The sequence below is a fragment of the Prionailurus viverrinus genome, chromosome A2 (genome assembly GCF_022837055.1).
Source record: "Prionailurus viverrinus isolate Anna chromosome A2, UM_Priviv_1.0, whole genome shotgun sequence".
Lineage (NCBI taxonomy): Eukaryota > Metazoa > Chordata > Mammalia > Carnivora > Felidae > Prionailurus > Prionailurus viverrinus.
The window spans coordinates 65,019,507-65,041,576 of NC_062562.1; the positions used below are offsets into that span (position 1 = coordinate 65,019,507).

Here is a 22,070-nt window from a genome sequence, read left to right on the forward strand (position 1 = left end):
TTCCTAGAAACACACAATCTTCCAAAACTAAATTAGAAGGAAATAGAAAATTTGAATAGACTGATTACTAGTAACAAAATTGAATCCGTAATCAAAAAATGCCCAACAAGTAAAAGTCAAGACCAGATGACATCACAGATGAGTTCTACTAAACATTTAAAGGAGAGTTAATACCAGGGTGCCTCAGTGGCTCAGTCGGCTGAGCGTCCGACTTCAGCTCAGGTCATGATCTCACGGTTCATGGATTTGAGCCCCACGTCAGGCTCTGTGCTGACGGCTCAGAGCCTGGATCCTGCTTCAGATTCTGTCTCTCCCTCTCTCCCTGCCCCTGTCCCATGCTGTCTCTCTCCAAAAATGAATAAACATTAAAAAAAAAAAAGACAAGAAAGCAGAGAAAAACCATCATATAAGAGGCGGACCAGATAGACAGCTATGCACTTCAGTGTGTCAACAATTACTTTAAGTAAATGGACAAATTTGAGAAAAATTATCATGTTGGACTTATAAACAAATGAAAAAGAAAAAAAAAAAAAACGAGCAGCAACTGTAGCCTGCACACAGGAGACTCATTTTAGGTGTAAGAGAACAGGAAAGGAAAGGAAGACACTGGGAAAATGTATCCCCTGACCACTAACCCATAGAAACCGGATGTAACTGCAGTGACCTCACTGTATGCAGATTTCATAGAGATAAAGAGAGCATTTTGCAGTGACGAATGGGTCCTTCGGCGAGAAGGTTTGACGATTCTAGACGCGTGTGCAGCTGGGTACAGAAACTTCAAAATCTGTCAACTACACCCGGGTCAAACATAAAACAAGCCATGGGCAGGTCTATAAGCCACAGCTGAGATGTTCCCAGTCGTCCCTAAGGAGACAAGTTGCATTGCCCTGGTCGTTACAAGATTGAAATTGATTTTGTGTCCTCACTTTCTTGGGCTTGACCTGGGAACCAACTGTTTTTCTATTTTGTCTGTTTTCCCAATGGAATGTTGTCCTTTGACTTCTCGAAAATCTGAGCCTTCTTTTAAGATTTGCTTTATAATATATACTGTATTTCCTGCCAGCGTTTGCCCTTTTGTTTACGAGTCCTGTGGTTTTTATGAAATGAAATCTTCTCATTGTTTTATGTGGTGTATTCCATTGTCTTCGTTCTTCAAATCTGCAAGAGTGGGTTTTAATGTATTTATTTTTCCCGAGATAGGATATTCTGGTGAGTCTTAGTGACGGCATAGGTGCAGAAAAGTTTACCTTGTGTAAAAGGAATCCTTTCAGACCATCAGGGGATTGTCTGTCGGAATTTTAAAGGTAGTCTTTCCTTCTAACTAGAAGGATCTTCCTTCCAAATCTTTATATGACAAATATTTATTGTGCTTCTGCTAAGGGGCAGGTCAGGTTCAAGGAGCTGGATAAAGCGACTATTAACCGGACCCGCCCTCCGCGTAGCTCACAGTGTGGCGGGAGGAGAGAGGCAGTAACAACTATACAAATAAACGTGTATTTCATGCAAGATGGGAAAATGAAGCAGGACGGGGTGACTAAGGTGACCTCTGGCTCAGCCTATTGCAGGCTGACAGCTGCCTTGGCGGTCAGTCCCTCCCACCAGCTACGTCTGAGTGGGGATCCAAGTTTGTATCAAATCATGCCTTCCGTGCCTTCCCCAGGTCACACGTTAGGTATTCAACGAGTGGTGGTTGATTCAAATCGATGAAAACAATTTTTTTTTTTTGAGAATAAAAGCTTGTCTCGAAGATTAATTCTTAAATAAAAAAGAGTGGGCATGATTCACACGAGGTCCATAAAGTCTGTCGCACCTAGATTGTTCTAACAAGTAGGAGATGCTCAGATATGTTCAAGAGGTACCTGAGGATCTTGATTTGTTTCTAAAATCTCCCCAGTTTGTTCGAAAAGCTCCCTTCCCAGAACTTCTGGTAAAAGTAACTGGGGCAGGGCCTGGACATCAGTAGAGGGTAACACCACGGACTGTGCCTAACTCGTTCTGCGAATGTTCCACAAGACGAGCAAATGTTTCTAGCAAATTTTAACTTGCTGAACGAGCGATGTCTTGTGAAACAAGTCGTACGTGATGCCGAACGTCACATGATCACAACTGAGCTAAAGGTTCTTGAAATTCGCTTTGATATACGAGCGCTTTGGATGACGAGCGTGTTTCCGGGACGAATTATGCTCGCAAACCAAGGTGTGACTGTGTTTTCAGAGCTCCCCCGGTAACTCCAGTATACAGCCAGGTTGGACACCACCAGCCTGGGGCCACGATCACGTCTTAATTGTCATTACGCGTGACGCGTCAGTCCTCAGCTCTGCGCGCTGCCATGGCCGCGTCGGATGCGACAACTCCAGGCTCTCCCTGTAACACTATTTCTTCCCCGCTAGAAAATGCCCATCTGTGCACAAGAAAACCTGGTGCTATTTGGCCAGTTATGTATTTTACCTAGAATTAGTCAGTGCTGGTTTGCAACCTATCGCTTGTGATGCATCTTGGTATCTGCTAAGAATACCGGTCTGGGTGGCCAACGCTTTCTGTGTTTTATTGTTAACGTGGTTCACTGGGTCCATCATGCCACCCTCATGACAGAGCACCTACCAAGGCACAGAGTGCTGTCAAGGGACAACCATACGGTGTCGCATTTAACAGGAGCAGAAACAAGGCTTGTTGGCTTAACCAGGATCCTCCAGGCTGGGTGCTCTGCTTACTTCTTTCTGAGACTAGGCAGGCGGAGGCACAAATAAATGGGAGTCACGCTCCTGGGGTGCCTCGGTGGCTCAGTCAGTTGAGCGTCCAACTGGAGCTAGGGTCATGATCTCACAGTTGATGAGTTTGAGCCCCACATCGGGCTCCGTTGCTGTCGGCACAGAACTGCTATGGATCCTCTGTACCCCACCCCCTCTCTGCCCTCCCCTGCTTGCTCTCTCTCTCTCTGTCAAAAATGAATAAACATTAAAAAAATGTAAATGGGGTCATGCTCCAGCGTTCCTCAAGGAGCAGTCAGCTGATGATGCATGAACCGCCTACCCTGTGACCAGCATGGCACCCTGCCCCAGACCCAAGCAGGGCTCTGAGACCCCCAGGGGGCCCTACCCAAGAGGCATAGTTGACTTACAAAGAAAGGAATCAGGCCCTCTGCCTTGTCTCTCTCCATAGCTTCCTGCAGGGCAGAACCACGCATAGCAAACTTGCCATCAGAAGGGATGGCTTTCATTTTCACTCCTCCAATTAATCCGGCTCTTTCCACTGAGGAGTGTGCCTGGAAAGAAAGCGGCAGAGTTAGATTCTTGCGTGCGTGTTCTGTGAGGGAGACAGAGCCCCTGGCTCTGCAGAGAGCTTCCAGGGCTGCACAGCGCGCCCCCCCCAACCCCTGCACCTGATTCTGGAATCTCGCTTTGCGGTTTAGTGAACGAGCAGCAAAATAAAGTCTGAAGTAGAGGTAGCACACCCGCTTCTTGTCTGGGGGTTCCTCTTACCATGGGGCTTTGGGCAGCTCGGGGGCCAAGTTCAGTGCATGGTGTCTGGAGCGAAGAAGCCAACGACACAGCATCGTTCCTGGATGGTGGGTCTCAGGAGCCCCCAGGAAGGCCGGTTCTTACTGACAGCTCCCCCTCACTGCCCTGCGGCCCCCACCTCCACCGACTCCTACTTGACTCCATCCTGGGGTCTGGACCTCTCCGGTATGGGGATCCAGCTCCCAGTTGGCGACAGCAGTTCCAGGATCGCAAGACCTGAGGGCCTGGGGGGACTCCAGGCCCTTCCCCCGTGACCCCAGTGGACCTCCAAGACCTCACGTGCACACTGAGAAAATAATGAACGTCCACTTCCAAGCACAGTTATAAAAACGACTGACAGGTTGCATGGTATTGTTTTGATCCGATTTGACCTCCAACAAGACATTCAGATCTTGGAGACTCAGGGGGGCTTTGGACCAACATGCTCAGCCAACACACTCACCTGATCCGATGAGTAAGCCACTAGCTTTTCCATGATGGCGCCCTGCGTCAGCCCGGGGGAGGCGGCCTGCAGGCGGCGGGTCGCTTTGGTTCGAGCGGCCAGCAGGGCCATCAGAGTGGCCTCACTGGCACTTCCCTAGATCAAAGAAAGGGTCGAAATGAGCTTCAAAGTGCAGCAAAGAAATCAATCTCTAAACTGCTGGGAGACATTATTGTCCATACTGTTCTTAAAAGAGGAAGGAGTCTGAAATTGCAAAGCTTATCCTCCTTCACCCAGGAAAGATCGGAACAACCTGTGACAATCATTTCAGTTCTTTTTTTATTTTTTTATTTACATTTGAGAGAGAGAGAGAGAGAGACAGAGCGTGAGCCGGGAGGGGCAGAGAGAGGGAGAGGGAGACACAGAATCCGAAGCAGGCTCCGGGCTCCGGGCTGTCAGCACAGAGCCCAATGCGGGGCTTGAACTCACAGACCGTGAGATCATGACCTGAGCCGAAGTCGGACGCTTAACCGACTGAGCCACCCAGATGCCCCCAGCCCGCAGGTCTTAAGATTCGTTCAGCTTTATCATTCATTGCTTTGTCTATTTTATGTAACCTGCTGGCCGGCCCTTCCGAGCACTCAGCTCGCAGCAAGTGCAAGACCCACTTTGCATGCATTTTTCCATGGAGTTCTCCCAGGCTGGCCAATGAGGGCTGGTCCTACGTCCACCAGAGGAGGAGACCGGGACCCAGGGTACCGGCCACTCAGCCCAGCTGTGCTCACAACCACTCACGCAGAGAAACTTGTATTGGTTTACAAAATGGCATGCCTTTCCCTCCAGATTCAGAAATGCCCTCGGAGGTGCTCCCTCGGTTACTAATGTCACAGGGTTTGTTACGTCCTTCCCAATCCAGCACACTGAAGCCCTCGCCCCGAGTCCGCCAGAATGTAACCGTATTTGGAGATAAGGCATCTGAAGAGGTCGTTAGGTTGAAAGGTCCGACTGGTGTCCTTATAGGTCACCAGACATTCACGCACACAGAGAAAAGGCCATCTGAGGACACGGGGAGGAGACGGCCTTCTACAAGCCAGGGAGAGAGGCATCAGGAGGAACCATCGCTCCCCACTCGCTGATGGCGACTTTCAGCCTGCGGGACTGGGACACAATAAATGTCTATTGTTAAAGCTGCCGGTCCGTGGTGTTGTGTGAGGGCGGCCCAGCGGACTAATGCAACAACTTACCCTGGCAAAGAACTAAAGAAAGGCTCAGTCTTCACTCCTTGGGGGCTGCAAGTGGGTTAAAGATAACACGGACTCAGCACCCGCCATGCTGTTCCGCAGAATTTGCAAAATAACCCTGTTTTTATTTTTATGTATTAAAAAAATTTTTTTTAATGTTTGAGAGGCAGAGAGCATGAGTGGGGGAGAGGCAGAGAGACAGGGAGACAGAAGATCTGAAGTGGGCTCCCTGCTGACAGCAGAGAGACAAACGCGGGGCTCGAACCCACGAACTGTGAGATCATGATCTGAGCCGATGTCAGACGCTTAGCCGACTGAGCCACCCAGGTGCCCTGGTAGAACCTTGTTTTTAAATTCAGTCATTGTCAGGTGGGAAATGGATGCTAAGAAAGAGGGGAACTAACTTCTAGCAAGTGGCAGGGGGATGGGGCCTCCCCACATTTAGAAGCGATGCCCCCCCCCATCTACTGCTCATAATCTCCACCTCTTAAGTAAATCCTAGAGGAAACCAACAAATTGAATAGTATTAACGTTCGAAAGGAAAAAAAAAAATAAAAGAAGGTAGATCTGGGTCGACTATGAGAGATTTGTAAGATTTGAGAATTTTGCAGAGAAATACACAATAAAATAATTAGGCCAACTTCCCCCGCTAACTTCGTTTTATCCTCATTTCCCTTCGCTGACCCGATTTCCTGTTCTATTTTACCATTTCAATGCTTTTACTTATTCTTTTAAGCCAATTCAGATCCCCCGGGGAGACAGGTGAAGTTCGAACATAAATATATTTACTCGGAGTTTTGCCGCTCAAATGCATGGACTCAAGTATACACATACGATCTTCTTAACCCGGCCTCTTGGGTGGGTTTTACATTTCTTCGGGCCATATTGTCACTAGCGGTCATTTTAGTGTAGTATTTTTTTAAGTTTGTTTATTTATTTTGAGAGGGGGGAGGAGGGGCAGAGAGAGAGGGAGACAGAGAATTTGAAGCAGGCTCCGTGCTGTCAGTGCAGGGCAGGACGCGGGGCTCGAACTCACGAACAGTGAGATCCTGACCTGAGCCGAAATCAACAGTCAACATGGGCTGGCGATGCTAGATCGGCAGAAGCAGGGAATCCAAGCTCCCTGAAAGCAGGCACGGGGTCTCCCGCTCCAGGGTGGGGGGCTTCCTCCTGCGCCCCACGGCGTGTGTCTCCTGGGTCTAGTGTCTACTCCGCGTCCGAAGTGGACCGCGCAAAGCTTCTTGAAAGGCACGGCGTCCGGGTGCTGGAATCCATCTGCCTGGTTCTGTCCCCAACACTCACGCGGGATCACAGCCCCCTCCCTGTGTGGCACCCTCTGCCTGAGGCCTTGAAACGCACCTTCCCGGCAACCTCTGTTCTCCCCTGAGCCACATGCTAATGAAAGGCTTTGAATCAGCAACCGGATTCCTCCTGGGGTCGCCTTTCTTCTCCGTCCTTGCAGTCCCCCCCTCCACGCAGCCGAAAGTGATTGAACACACAAATTGCCCAACGGGAGAAATTGCCAGTAGGGAGTCCCGAGCTCAGAGGCCCAGGGCAGCCCACACGTTCCAGCTCCTGCCGGGGATCAGGAATTCGAGCAGATTTCTGGCCCTTTGTGGGAAGCCAACGGAGGGAGGAGCGGGCAGAAAGCCGGGGGTCTGTTCTGGGGCTCGGGCCGCGTAATGACACCTCTTCCCTGCAGCGACAAAGGTTGCCATGGCAAGCCGGCTACGCGGCAGAGAGAGATGCTGTGACAGCCGACGCTGGGACCAGAAATGTCCTTTCAAGTGTCACCCCGCACACGGCGAGGCATTGGCTTTTCTTCCACAAGAGCTTTCAAACCCAATTAAGAGACCATTTTCCAGCCCGGTTTGGGCAGCTCACATGACGACTTGCCGTCTGACTCTGTTGCCTGTCACCGCGTGGACATCTAGTAGCTGGGATTGTGGCTTGGGGGGGGGGGGGCTGGGTGCAGCCTCCCCCCACAGCCCAGCCCCATGGCTGTCACCAAGCTGGGGTGCTTCCCGGGGCCTCACAAATTACAGACAATCAACCTTGTCAGTTGCCTCCTGCTGCAAACACACGTGGGTGTCTGCTTCCATTCTGCAAAACTTGGGCTCCAAAGAGGACTTGACTCCAAGGACAGAGAGATGCCGGGATTAGCCCCAAGCAATGTTGGGATTGCCAGGGTCTCACGGTCTTTAAAGTAGAGATCATGGAAAGACTGAACCCAGGCCAGCATGCACACCTCTGGAGACTCTGACCCAAGCAAACGGTCAGGGCTCCTGGGTCCAGCCCGCCATTATCCTAGCCTTGTCTCTGGCAAGCTTGTGCCCTAGGACACCACACGCCCCCATTCTTGGCCCCAGCTTCCTCGCCTATGAAAAAAGTCGTCACTAAAGCCATCCACGCTCTGGGGCGCCTGGGTGGCTCAGTCCTTCAAGCATCTGACTCTTGATTTCGGCTCACGGTTTGCGAGTTCGAGCCCTGCTCGAACAGGCTCCGTGCTGACAGCGTGGAGCCTGCTCGGGATTCTCTCTCTTTCCCTCCCTCTGCCCCTCCCCTGCTCGCCCTCTCTTTCTCTCTCTCAAAAGAAAGAAACGTTCAAAAAAGTAATGTCTGCAGTAAACAAAGCAAGCAACCCTCACCACCCCTTGGAGGTTGAAAAAAGATCACATGAAGCCCAAGGAATAAGTATAGGTCATAGTGGGCATTTGGCAATAAGCTGCTATTAGTGTGAAGGGCACGCCTGAGATTACGGGGTATTTGTAAGCTTGGTGAGAAGTATCAAATTACGAGAATCATCTTGGACAGCTGAAAGGAGGGGAATGAGAAATGGCTTTGGTTGTAAGATCTGACACCCCAGAAACACTCTTTACTTTTGTTTTATTTTGATTTTTTTGGTGGAGCGTGAATCCTGAATTTGGACTCAGCCCGGACAGCCCCAGGAGGAAGCTGATAATCTTTTTAGCATATTGTCACCCCTTGACCTAAAAGAGTATTTTCTGACGTGTTATTGATAAAGGGAACGATTTGATACAATGTAAGTCATGTACAGTATTATTATTTTGTTAAGTTTGTTAAGTTTGAGAGAGACAGAGACAGAGAGAGTGGGGGAGAGGCAGAGAGAGAGAGAGACAGAGAGAGAGAGAGAGAGAGGAGAACCCCAAGCAGGCTCTGCGCTGTCAGCACAAAGCCTGACTTCAGCTCAGGTCATGATCTCGCCGTCTGTGAGTTCGAGCCCCGCGTCGGGCTCGGTGCTGACAGCTCAGAGCCTGGAGCCTGTTTCAGATTCTGTGTCTCCCTCTCTCTCTGCCCCTCCCCCGTTCATGCTCTGTCTCTCTCAAAAAATAAATCAACATTAAAAAAAAAAAAAGAATTGTAAGATAATAGGTCTGTGCCGTTTGGAGCTAACAAAATTTACAGCAGCAAACGAAAACTGACACGCGGGAGGTCAGAAGCCCCCATCTGGGTGGGCGGTCCCAGGACCCCTTGCTTCCTACGCGACTTTGGCCACGCGAGCGGCTGACTGCCCACACATGCCCCCGTGTCTCCGTGTCTCCGTGGGCCGCTGGGCAGAATAGCAGCCGCCGTAACTGACTCTCAATTCTCAATCTCACGACCGGGCACTTGACCGGAGGAAAATGAAGTCAGGGAGGGTGGTGGCTTCCACAGAGTCCATGGTCCAGGCTAGGAAATAAGAAAAGCCCAAAGCCCATGTCTCCTCGGTGGCATCTGCCCTGAGGCTCCTGGTGGGACAGACCTCTGACTGTCACTTGCACCCGTCATGTCCTCGAGGCACGCCCCGGCACATGGTCGCTGTCAGTGGTACTTGTCCAATGGGGAGAACGAATTAGAGGATGCGGAGCAAAGGCAGCATCTTCGGGGGACCTCGGCTCTCACTGATGTAGTGGTTTCTAGGAGCCTTGGAAGGACGTGGTCACGGCTGCACTCACCGCCCAGAGGACGGCGCTCAGCGGTGGTGGAGGTCACAGCTCCACGGCAGACATGGGCTCAGACCCCGGCTCCGGGACTTCCCGGCAGGGCCTGGCGGGCAGGTCACCTACGGGTCTACGCCTCAGTCCCCCGGCCTGTAAAACGGTGTTAAAACAGCCTGATTCCCAGGCTTTTGTAGGATCAGACGAGCTGATGCCCGCAGAGGGCTCAGGCCTGGTGACAGGCACCTGGAACACTGCGCGAGCCTCAGCTCGTGTTCAGGGGCCGCCCCTGTTCCATCCACCGAGCCTGGGGGAGGGAGTGACAGACACCGCCGGGACCCAAATCCAGATCCAGAGGGCTCCTAAGGGCTCAGCCATGCTGGTTCTCCAGGAGGCGTCCGAGGACGCACGGAAAGTTCAAGGGCCTCTCTCGTCCACCTGCAGCTGTGGCCCCGGCGTGGAGCCCAAGCCCCCCGGGAACGCTGGACGCCCCTCCCCCGCCGCCTTACCTGGATCACTCCACCCCCTTCGCCTGCTTCCCCGGCCAAAAATGCCTCTGGCAGCTTCAGCATCTTCCCCAGCCAGTCCATCATCACCGTCTCCAGCTCTGTGCACGCCGGACTCGCGGCCTAGCGGGGCGGGAGGAAAGGAATCAGCCACCTGCCGGCCCGTGACCCATGGGGACGCGAGGCGGCCCGCTTCCTCACTTCTGTCCCTTGGACGCTATCGGTTTCACAACAGCCTTCAGCATTTTCAAAAGGCCCGTCTCTGGGTGGGATTACTGTGCTCTCCCCGCTGGCAGTTCCGGGCAGAAGAGGCAGCCCAGCCGAGACGGGGACCCCCGGAGTGAGCACCACAGCGGGACCCCTCACGCTGCCAGCTCTGAAGCACCACCGAGGGCCACCCTGGCCACGTCACACGCCACACCCCTGTTCTGTCTCGCCCTGGAAGGACAGACGCAGCCACGCTCCCCAGATCCCAGAGGTGCCCCAGGAGGGACAAGGGTTTGCGTGGCCCTCTCGGTGACCTCACTGTCCTCCACCCACAGACTCGGCTCCCTGGGGACGTCACCCCCTCTCACCCACCCTTCTCTGCCACAAATCTCTAGAGGCTGGCATCAGAGCAAGGGGCCCAGTCTTACAGAATTTCGGGAGCAGATGGGTTTAGTGCCCCTGCCCCGGGGGCACCTGGGTGGCTCAATTGGTTGAGCGTCCGACTTCGGCTCAGGTCATGATCTCATGGCTCATGGGTTCGAGCCCCGAGTCGGGCTTTGTGCTGACAGCTCAGAGCCTAGAGCCTCGAGCCTGCTTCGGATTCTGTGTCTCCCTCTCTCTCTGCCCCTCCCCCGCTCGTGCACACACGCTCTCCCTCTCTCTCCCTCTCTCTCTCTCTCTCTCTCTCTCTGTCAAAAAGAAATAAACATTTAAAAAAAAAGGTCCAGTCCCAGATGCTATTCAAAAGCCTGGATGAGCGTCAAACATGTGCTCTCTGCCCAGGACTCCTGGGAGAATGGCCGGGAAGGAAGGCAGAGCCCATAATGCCCCTACTGTCCTGTGCTGCATTCCACCAGCACCTCGTGTGTCCCCGTTTAGTTATCTGTGTATTTACAGAAGGATCTAGAAAGATGCACCGGTGGACCCTCCTCCGTAGTCACAAGTGAGTGCGGTGAGACTGGACGGAGTCAGGGAGGTGGGTTCTAGGTGGGCCGTGTCCTCTGGGAGCCCCCGGGGCAGGTCGCTGACCTTGCCTTTTAGGAGCTGGAGCTGGTGCTCTACCATTCCGGACTGTCCCCGGACTGTCCCCTGTCATTGCACAGGGGATGGGGCAGGTTGGCCTGGTTTCCACCGAGGATGCACGGAGCACCTCTCGCCAGGTGGGTCTCACTGGAGTGCCAGGGCCACGTGCACACCATGATGCACGGCTGGTGAGAGCCAGCTGGTCAGCCCCGGGGGAGGTCCTACCCCATCCCAGCTACGACCAGCTCCAGGCTTGGGAACCTGCGCTCACTGAGGAACCCGTGTCCTGGCCAGTACAGGCGAGGGACAGGGAGGCGGTTCTCCAAGCTTCCAGAGAAATCAGAGTGTCCTCAGAAAGAGCACACGCAGTGGGCTAGATGCTGAGTCACCCAGAAGGGACACGATGGCTCTGGACTGGCAGAGGGAAATGAAATCTGCTGCAGCATCTAATAAGAGAAGGCATCCCTCAGAAGGGGGTGTGCTCAGCAGAGATACAGGGAGGGCACCGAGGCCACCCTGTCAGTGCCCAGGGTGCTGTCCCGGGGCAGAGGAAGGCCTCGGGGCACCTGCGGAGGGATGGTCCAGAGACCCCCGGCAGGGGAGCCAGGGATGGCTCCCCCGCAATCCTTCCTGGGCGGCTGACTTCCTCCCCCAGCAACTCCGGACGGACAGACGCCCCCGTCTAAACAGCAAGCCTGCCAGAGTGGCGAGCCGGCAGGTGCTGGGTCCTGCTGCTTGGCCCGGCTCGTTCGCAAACTAACTTCTCCTTCACATGCTCAAGGCCAAGTCCGGCACGAGTCAGCGCCCATGCGTCCACTCAGCTGCAAGGCACAAGCCAGGTGGCACTCTGGACCCAGAAGGCCAACGGAAGACCCTGACCTTGGAAGATGTCGGCCTGGTGTGGGCAGCCCGGGGCCCCTGAGGCAGTCAGCGCACGGCTCTAGATGAATCCTTCCAGCAGCTCCGGGGCTGGGGGCAGGGAGCCACAGGCAAGAGCCGGCCCCACCGCTCCGCTGGCATTCTGTCCCCAGATACGGGGGCCCTGGGACACAGATGCCGGGCGGGCCCCATTTCCAGGGCCACCTGCCCTGTGTCGCTGCCCACTTGTGATGGGCTGGAGGGGGCCTCTCCGGGCACAGCAGCCCTGGCTGCCAACAGATGGGCCAGGACCCCGGCAGCTGCAGAGTTCACAGAAATGCTCTGGGATGCTTGGCAGAATGCAGATTCCCAGGCTTGGGCTGCAGACACTCTAGGGTCTGGGCTGCGGTTTGAATTCCTACGGTCACCCTTCCGGGAAAGGAGGCTGTACCTCCCTGTGTCCCTAAGTCCCTTAGGGGTCACTCTGTCCAGGGCTGGATCCTTCTCCGCTCCCCACAGGTGGCTGGTCCCCACGGCAGATTCCCCCACCACTGCCAGGAGCCCCCCAGGAGCCCCCCAAGCTCACCCAGGAGAAGCCGATGCAGCCGATGGCCCCGCACAGCATGTCCGCGAGCACGGCCGGGTACGAGTTGGCCGAGGGGAAGTAGGCAAAGAAGTAGGGGCTGTGCCAGTGCGTCACCTGTGTGGAGACAGAGCCCAGCCCCGCGTGAGGAGGACCCAGGGCCCCTCATTTCCAGGATTCTTCAGCCGGCCCCCCTCCTCCTCCGTCTCCGATGCAAGCCGCCCCCTCCAGCAGCCATGGCTCCATCACCCCTGCACCCCTCTTCTGTTCCAGCCTTGCTCGGGCGGGGGGGGGGGGCCCGGGGCCGAGGTGTCAGGGGGAGGGGAGCAGATGTGCAAGGGCATGTCCCATCAGGGGAGCCGGGGCTCAGCAAGGCCACTGGGAGTGCGGACATCTAGGGGCGGGCGTGCAAGACTGGCTGGGAATACCCCAGAGTTTGGGAAGAAGATGGGGGAGGGGCCCTTCTTGCATCTTTAATTTGTTCTTGCTGCTGACATGCCTGTCATGCGACAACAGAAAGAATAAAGCCCTCAAGACGCCCTGTACCCCTAGGGATTGTCACGGGGTCTCTACTTGGGGTTGTCACCTCTTTATCAGTGTCCAGGAGACATGACCCAGCCCCCCAGCCGCCCCCAACACCGGCAGCGGTCCATCCAGCCCGCGGCAATGCAGGGATGTTGAAAGCGCCCAGGACTGCAAATCGGGCAGCCGGTCGGATTTTCTGGGTTACCCCAGGCCGGTGACCGCCCCTCTCAGAGCCCCCAACACCCCCTCAGGTGGAAACAAAAGGAGTACCAGGGCATTTCCGCGTCTACCCTTCTCGTGGCCTGCCTCCGAACCCCCAAAGGTGGAGGAGGTGTTCTGTCAACACGAGTCACTTTCGTGGTCTGAGGCAAAATGCAAACCCCGTTTCCTTAAGGAACTAGTTACTAACTGGCCACAGGGTCCCCTGTGACACAAGAGACCCCCTGATCGGGCAGGTCGCTGCCCAGGAGCTCTCAGAGAACTGGGAGCGGCCGACAGGATTTGTGCAGACTCCTGGGGACTTAAGACCGGTCCCACAGCCACCAAGGCCACCCCACGTCTGCATGCTGAGCGCAGGCGAGCACCTGAGGAGGACGAGGGGGCTGTGGGGACGCGCCTGGAGCGCTGAGGGGTGGAGGGACGGACACGAGCAGCAGGAGCCCGGGGAGAATGAGGCGATTCAGCCTGGGGTGGGGGCGGGGGTGGCCGGGGGCTCTCAGCAGAGCCACGGAGAAGCCAGCCGGCGGGACGGTGAAAGATGGTAGATGGTCTGGAGCGAGTGAGAAGCTGAGCACAGCCCCAGCCTGGGGGTGGGTGGTGGCGGTCAGGCAACCGAGGCTGGTGGTGGCGCTGAGACGGGCCCAGTGTCCAGGCCCCACGAAAATTTTAGGGGCCCGGCAAACATTTTCATTTCTTTGAAGAATCAGAAGAAAGAAGGAAACACTCCGGGCCAGGAAAGAAATTAACCTAATGCTACTATGTTCTCTTTTAAGTCAATGCCTTTGCAACTGATAAGTGCCCTGTGGAGGCCCCTCCCTGGGTGCCCTCCCTGCCGGCCCGGACACCTGGCCAAGGACAGGAATGACTTTGTTTGCCCCCTGTAAGCCCCAGGTCAGGTCCCACCCCGAGCCCCTGGTACGTGCGTGTGAGTCATCTGACCTTTGGAGGACATAGGGCCCTGGTGGCTGTTTTCAAGGAAGTTCAGATTGAAGCACATTCCTAATATTCTTGTGTTTAGCAGACGGCACATATTTATTTCACTGGAGATGTGGGAGGCATCTGTTTCTGTGCAGACCCCTGTCCCCTGAAGCCAGTGTGTCCCAGGGCCACTGGCCCAGGGCAGGGCTGCTCCTCAAGACCGAGAGTGCCTCTTTCAGACCCGCTGCTCACTTCTCATTCTCCCAGGGGTTTCCTTTGACATTTGTGCTTGGAGGCAAGTGCAGGATCCCAGATCTCGCCCTGAGGTTGTGCAAACACGCTGAGCCCCTCCAGGGGAGGTGTGGTTAAATGTCAGGCCGAGAGGGCGCTCCTGCCAAATGTGCAAACACCTGGGGGCTGAGCGGCTCAGACAACAGAGGTTTGCTTCTGGGGCTGGGCCAGCGGATTTGATTCTTGGGGAGGATTCTCCCCCGGGCTTGCGGATGGCCGCCTTCTGGGCACATTTTCACCTGGCCTTTCCTCCTTGCCCAGGCCCCGCCTCGGGGTCCAATGGAGCCCTAATTGCGCTCCAGAGGCCCCACTCCTAAGACCATCACAGTGCGCGTTAGGGCTTTGGCACAGGAATCTGGGGGCACAAACATGCCATCCATGGGGAAGGTGGGAGACAGCGGAACGTGAAGTCTTGGTATGAAGGGGGCGTTCAGTGTGCAGAGCCGCGCTGGGCAGTGCAAGGTCCTGGGTCCCTGGGTGGGATTCTAGCCCTCCCAGTGCTCTGTGCGGTTGCAGGGAAAGGAGGTGAGGTCCGGTGGGGTGGGGGTGGGGGGGACTCCGTCTGCAGGTCTGCAGAGCGAGTGCAGGAACATCCATCTCAGGCGTGTGTGACCTGCCCCGTGCCCAGTAGGTGCTACCTCATGGCTAGCCCTCCCTTCTTCCAGCCTTGAGGACACACTTACCCCTGGCATGATTATCCTCTCAACGTCATTGATGATGTCCTCAAACGCGTCTGGCTCCTCAGGGGCAGTAGAGGGGACCAGTGACCGAAGGTAGCCAGGCTGCACGTCGGGGTAGACCTGGCGTCCCTCGATGCCGTCCAAGTAGTCCGCCACGAAGTCCGTCATCTCCTTTCCTCTCCTCCGGAATTCGCTTGAGTTCATGGTGCGTGGGCTCCGCCAGGGGCAGGACCTTCACCGCGAGAGAAAATAAATCAGTTAGCAAACAGGATGGCCTCTCAACTGGGGTCAGGCAGTTACCAGCAAGCTGACTGCTAGGACCGCCTGGGCAGCGATGGAAACCCCCAGATCCCGGGTCGGGAGCACCTCCCTCCGTGTCCAGATGGGTGGACGCACCACCGGATTTGGACACGGCGGCAGACCACTGTTTCTACCGCTTGCCAGCTACTCCCGACTTTTCATCATCTGCGGCAGTGAAAGGGGCGGGAAGCACACACTGTTTTCCTGGCCCATCCCAACCTTGATGACGACCACCGACCCACCGAGTCCGGCCTCGACCCTTGCGAGCCAGCGGACAGGGACAAGCGAGCGTAACCTTCTGAGCCTCTCTGCCCGCACGAGAGACACACATGGCAATGCCGACCCCTCAGGAAGGCGTGGAGGTGCACTCCCGGCACACGTCAGGCCCTCGGCCCGTAGCCCAGGGGGCGCAAGTTCCCATCAGCTAGTGTCTGCTTCCTTACGATGCCAGCCCAGCAGGGACCGCACTCCTGTATGCAACCTGCTTCTCAAACACAGTGCTGTCCTCCCTCACCATGTCAGTAAAACGCGGGCGATTCTGGGTACTCGTGGTAGTTAGGTTCCACAAAGTCTCCGTGGACACTGAATTAGAGAACACGGGACCGTTCCCGAGGGGAAACGCAGGGTGAGGGTCTTGCGTCTCGGGTCACATTTGTCAACCAATCAATACATCACATTATATAATTATGTTATAAGAAATGTACATACATATATATATATATATATATATATATATATAGTATTAGAGAGAGAGAGCAGGGAGAGAGAGAGGAAATCTTAAGCAGGCTCCTCTTGGCTCCTTCCCATAACCCTGGGATCGTGACCTGAGCAGAAACCAAGAGTTGGACGCTCGACCAACCGAGCCACCCAGGCGCCCCTTTATGTGTTTCTTAGAGACACTGGATTTGACACTGATTGATTCGCTAAGTTTGGACTCATGGCCAGCTGCTCTGTAACTCATACCTGAACGAAGCTTCCCTAACACAGGCGTTTTCTCCCGAAGGCGCACGGCACCTTGCACATGGAGAACCCCTACGCCCAACTCCAGCACCTTCTCTCTGAGCCATTTTGTAAACGGCGGCACTACCAAGAATAACACAGAAGCGTTAATAACACAAAAGGTTTCGCACAACACAGACCCCTGGTTGACACAGGAAGGCGGAGGGCGGGTCACCCCAGCGGGAAACAACCACACCGAGCACCTCAAGTGTGTCATCGGGCTACACGCGTGCGCGTTCAGAGTGGTCAGGAAAGCGCCAGGAGCGTTGATTTGGGGACTACAGACGGGTTTTAGCAAGTAGGTGAATTTGCACACATGAGATCAAAGCAGGAAACTGGGACGACACAGAGAAAACTATTCACCCGGAATCCCGCCCCTCGGAATTCTGATGCATGTCCTTCCAGAATGTTCCCTGTATTTGCAAGAGACCACTGTGTGCTGAGCAAGGGGTGCATTTCTGAATCCCGTCCATAGTTGAAAGCTTTATAATTCACGACTGACTTGCCCAGGGGAGCAAGTGCTGGATGGGGGGTGATTCTAGGCCCTCTGCACAAAGCACAGCGGTGAACCTGGGATCACAACTCCAGAACTTCTTCCATTCTTGCCTGCGGTCCGTGCTGGGTGTCTGTAGATTTTTTTTTTATTTTTTTATTTTTTGACAATTTGTATGAGGTAAAAGGTGGTAAAGAGAAATGATTCCCTGGACACTTGTTAAACGCAAGAAGATTTTTTTCAAGACTACTGCAACGGGGGAGGGAGACAGAGCTTAGCTCGTAATGCACCAGGACACGTGGGGACTCACAGCCGACAGGGAGGTAGGAAGTAGATGGAACGTTCCTCAGAGCACGTTGGCATGGTGTCCAGGGTGGGGGAAGAAGATATGGAGGGTGGAGCCTTCCTCGACGAGCTGGCTAGCAGGATTCCTCGATAAACCTGGGCTCAGCAAGCCGAAGTGAGCACGAACGAAGACGCCCACAGAGGCCTGACGAAAGTTCGTGCCAGGAGGGCATCTTAGCAGAGGTGAGTCAGTCTGAGGGTGCCTTTCCATTCCTTGGTGCTCTCTCCACGGTGCTCCCCACTGCATGAGCGGCCCAACGGATGTCGTTGGAAGTTTCCAGCTCCCTTCAAGACGGATTGTTAGAACAAACCCTCATCTGTGTTATCATTTGGGGATATATTTTTTACCTTAGTGAACGAGTGGCAGTGACTGCGATATAAAGTAAGGTTCCAAGTTCTAGCAAGAGTGAATGCGAACAAACCACAGTGATCGCCCAAAGTCCCAGCACACCTTTGCGTTTCATAAGCTCAGGGCCAAGGAAGGTTCTGCTTATCATCCAGAATATCATGGCCAGACTTTCCAACGGCTCTGAGTGCAAAGCCACAAAGCTTCATCTTCCGGTTTATCATTCCCTGGCCCTGCAGGCTTTGAACTTCATTTTTCATTGGGAGCGGCTGATTATCTCAAATACTGCACAGAGAATAAAACTTGGTTTTTACCCCGGATCAAAGGAGTTCAGGTTGACATGATTTGAATTCAACTAAAACTGTATGGATTTGCAGACCTTTCTGCCAGCTTGCTTTCTCGCTGAGCAATTATGAGCGCATGCCCTATGTAGATACATGTTTTTCTACCATGTGATTTCTCACGCTTGTATCGTAGTTCACAGCTTGTCTGTGCTACATTCACAATGCACTTCCACCGTGAACATTTGGGTCGCTCCCATTTTCCCCTGACTTAGGAGAAAGGGCTGGTGCAACCCATTGGCCAACATGGCAGGATTGAGAGCCAAAGGCCTCTGACTCAGGTGTCATTGGCTGCACTGCCTGGTGGAAAGTGCCACAGTGGCAAATGTCATCTAAAAAAAAAATCGTGACAGTAACAGCACTACCTCAAAGGACTGTTTTTCAACAGTTTATTCCTTTTGAGGAGAGAGAGAGAGAGAGACAGAGCATGAGCATGGGAGGGGCAGAGAGAGAGGGAGACACAGGATTCGAAGCAGGCTCCAGGCTCCGAGCTGTGAGCACAGAGCTTGACGCAGGCCTCGAACTCATGGACCGGCTCATGGAGCTGAAGTCAGACACGTAACCGACTGAGCCGTCCAGGCGCCCCTGTTCATTTCATTGCAAAAGCTCTACTATAATTGGCTCGGCCTCAGGTCGGTGATACCTTTTGCAGACATTCTCTTCATTTTTTGTCTGACCTAATTTTGCTAGTAATTTTCTTCTGACTATGAGGATTTCACTTTTTAGGTAATCAAATCTCAGTATCTTTGCCATTATGATTCGTCCTGGGCTAATGACTACGAAAAATGCCTTGTGAAGTAAATGTTCGGGGCACTTGCACTGCTGAGCGGAGGCACGTGCACAAGCTAGAGACCCAGCACGGGGACCTGGGAAGGATGGGGAAAGATGCTTCGGTTCTCGGAGAATCAGCTGCTCCTTTCCAGTGGGAACGAAATGGCACAGACGGACGGCCAACAGGAGATGCCTCAGGAAAAACAGACACACACACCCCGGCTCGCCCCCAAAAGAAATCGTCCTCTTCCACCCATAAGATGAGAGCCAGTCGCTATTTTCCAGCCGTTTTGCCACTTACTTGCCAACTGTGTCCCCCTGAGATCTCTCCAGAAGGCTCTTAGTGCAAAGCCACAGAGAATCTTGTGCTCGTTTTGAAGCGGTTTGATATTTCATGCCCCCAAGCCGGGCAAATATTGGCTGGGAGGTGTAGACAATGACAGAATTTGTGTCTCATGTCTTTCCTGGCCCTGGGAAGCTCTTCCGTGGACATAAGCCGATCACAGGGCTGGCCGGCTGCCTCCATCCCTGCTGTGTTGCGTGCGGACAAGCCCGGCCTATCCCTGAACTTCTGACTCCCCAGCCCCTGGGTCAGTGCCCAGCTCCGGCCCCACACACTCAGGAAGATATGAGCCCCCTGCTCCCCCTCATGCCTCCTGCCTGAGCCAGGGGTTGCTTGGTTTTGTGATTTCTCGTTCCTCTGACATCCGCTGCTAACTGGGGCTTCTCCACGCACAGTCCTCAGCTGTTGATTTTTTGCTTTCTCAGAACCAATCACTGACCCAGGGCCAGTGACCTGGCCTCAAATGCTTGCTGAGTGAGGAATGAATGAAGGAATACATGAGCAGATGAATGGAAAATCTTCTGGCCCTCTAAACATTTGGGTTTTGAAATATGATATATGGTACCCTACTCTCTACCTTTAAGACAGCTGTAACCACAAGCCCATGACCTCGTATCTGCCACAAGAGACAATTGCTCAGGAACAATGGGCCCCTCCCCCGAGAAACCCTGACCAGGAACAATGGGCCCCTCCCCCGAGAAACCCTGACCCACCCCCACCTGCGTCCCTAATGTCCAGGTCATGCCTAGCCTCTGGCCCTCCAGCCTCAATAACGACTCTATTTCCCCAGCCTAGACCCTGACTTTTCACCTTGGACTTCAGCTTCCCTCTCCTCTGGCCCCAGCAGCCCCTGCAGACCACGGATCAGCCTTGGCCATGGTGGTTTGGCCAGAACCCAAGCCAGGCCCTAGGCGGTGTCTCACAGGTACAGGGTAGGGTGGCCGGGCACCCGTGGGACTGCAGTGATGATGCACTTGAACTGACAGGACCAACCAAGTCCGCAGTTGGGGTGCCGGGGGGTGCCCGTCCCTCTGGGAGGGCTGGAGACGGGCCGGGACAAGGTGCTGTGTCTGTCCGTGGTCCTACCTGCTGGTGCTCCCAAACCATGGTCTTTTCAAACCCCGGGGGGCTGGGCACTCAGTCAACCTTTCCTGACCTTCCAGGAAACTTGATACAATGAAGGGTTTACATTTTTTTATACTATTCTAGGGAAAACGAACCATAATTACGATGAAAAACAAACAAACGAACAAACAAACCCTTCTGCCTCCGGGCCCATGCGGTTTTGTCTCTTTTCCCCCAAGTACATCACTATCAATGTGGGCACAAAAGTAATTGGGCAGATTTTCCCGAGTCACCTGGTTCCTTGACGAATGTTTTCTCTGTGGGCACAAGAGCATACATCCAGCCAACATGAGGAACGCTTCTAGCCGAGAGCATGAGGAAGTTTCTAGCAATGAGAGCCTTCCAGCAATAAGGGCGACTAGCTCTCAATTTGCCTTAAAAGAGACCCCGAACGCGCCTCTGTAACTCTTAGGACTCTAGTTAACAAGCCACATGGGAGCTTTACGTCCTTTAAATTAGCATCTTCTTCAGGGACTATGCAGCACATGAAGCACCCCAACAAGCCCCCGAGGGGCCCCGAGGTCACCTCTTCTGTCACAGAGATGCCGCGGTATCTCCTTGCCCTTCCCGAGGCTCCCTCTCAGCCCGGCACAAAGGAGCCGGGTGAAAATGCCCACCTCGGAGCGCCCCTGGGAGATACACGCCCCATATGGAGCTGGCGCTCAGGTAAAACTTTTTATTAAAAAAATAGGGGTTTGGGTGGGGGCTCGCCCGGGTGGCTCAGTCCATGAAGCATCCGCCTCTTGGTTTCGATTTAGGTCATGATCTCGTGGTTCACGGGATCGAGCCCCGCGTCAGGCTCCGTGCTCAGAGCCGCCCTAGTTTTGCAGGTGGGAAATGTGAAAGGTCAGGGCTCAGAGGTGTCAGGGCCCTTCCCAGATGTGAAACTAGTGGTGGCAAAGCTCAGGCACAAAGCTGTGTCCTTCCAAGCACTCCGTCCTTCACGCCAAAGCGCCCTTCCCTGCGGTTCCAGGAATGAAGTCTGGTACTCCCTGTTACACACACACCTCTGTCTTCCACACGTGCAGTTACTTCCATGTAAATTGGGGTGTCCTTGTTGAAAGAGGGACTTGCACTGGTTTGTTTTTAACATTTATTTTTGAGAGAGAGAGAGAGAGCACAAGCAGGGGAGGGACAGAGAGAGAGGGAGACACAGAATCCACAGCAGGCTCCAGGCTCCGAGCTGTCAGCACAGAGCCCAACACGGGGCTCGAACCCACGAACCGTGAGATCATGACCTGAGCTGAAGTCGGACGCTCAACCAGGTGCCCGGGACTCTCCCTGGTTTAGAGAATGGTCAGCATCTATATTAGCTCACAGGTACCAAGCACCGTGGGAAGCTCTTAGCGTCTATTCTCTTCTTAATCTTCTCAATAACCTCGTTGGGACCATGACCATGACTGGAGCACATGGCCAGGCCTTGGCACCGAGAGGCTAGGGACACAGCTGGGCCCTGCACTCTGACCTGGTCCCTGATGAATGTAGTGGATTCAGACACGGGCTCGGCCTGTCCCCAACAGCCCTGGCCAGAGTAGGGCTTGACAAACCCGGAAACACGTGGGACTAAAATTCAGGAAACCGGTCTCCTCTCTCTGAGCTCCCAGTAAAGATTTCCCAGAGGCCGTAGGGATCAAGACAGCTCGCACGGGGCCTCCCCGGCTTAGCTGGTGGTCATGACACGACACACGCCATGGCTCTCTGCTGGAGGCTGACCCTCCCTCCCCCCTCCCCCCCCCCCCGCATCTTCAGTTTATTGGATGGCAGTGATCCTGAGAATTCTAAGCAGGCTGCATAATCATTAATCTGGCAAGGGCCCTGAGCTGCCGGGCAGGGGGCTTTCTACCAGGTCAGTTCGGTTGCCCAGGAAGCCTCTTCCTCCTGTCTGGCCAGCGCGGCCCGCCTTAGAGACTTGCCCTGCTACACTGTGCAGAATCGGGTTTTTCAACTTGCAATTCCACGGGCTGTGCCCTTCCTCCCTAGCAGCCGTGGGCAGGAGAAAGAACGTGCATCCGGGATCAGAGTAGACGGGCTTGAGTCCTGGTTCTGCTGTAAAGAGGCTGTGCCACTGACACCAGATTC

At 54.4% G+C, this 22,070-nt stretch overlaps 1 protein-coding gene across 1 annotated transcript in view; it reads right to left on the bottom strand.

Moving 5' to 3' along the window:
• DDC (dopa decarboxylase) overlaps positions 1 to 22,070 on the bottom strand; it is an 84,633-nt gene that overhangs the window by 49,362 nt on the left and 13,201 nt on the right. Inside the window, exons 2-6 of the mRNA XM_047849002.1 lie at positions 14,932 to 15,160; positions 12,299 to 12,412; positions 9,628 to 9,747; positions 3,961 to 4,095; positions 3,119 to 3,262 (exon numbers count right to left, since the gene is read on the bottom strand). Of these exons, the coding sequence (XP_047704958.1) occupies positions 3,119 to 3,262; positions 3,961 to 4,095; positions 9,628 to 9,747; positions 12,299 to 12,412; positions 14,932 to 15,132 (714 nt within the window). The 5' untranslated portion in view covers positions 15,133 to 15,160. The remainder of the gene's footprint in view (positions 1 to 3,118; positions 3,263 to 3,960; positions 4,096 to 9,627; positions 9,748 to 12,298; positions 12,413 to 14,931; positions 15,161 to 22,070) is intronic.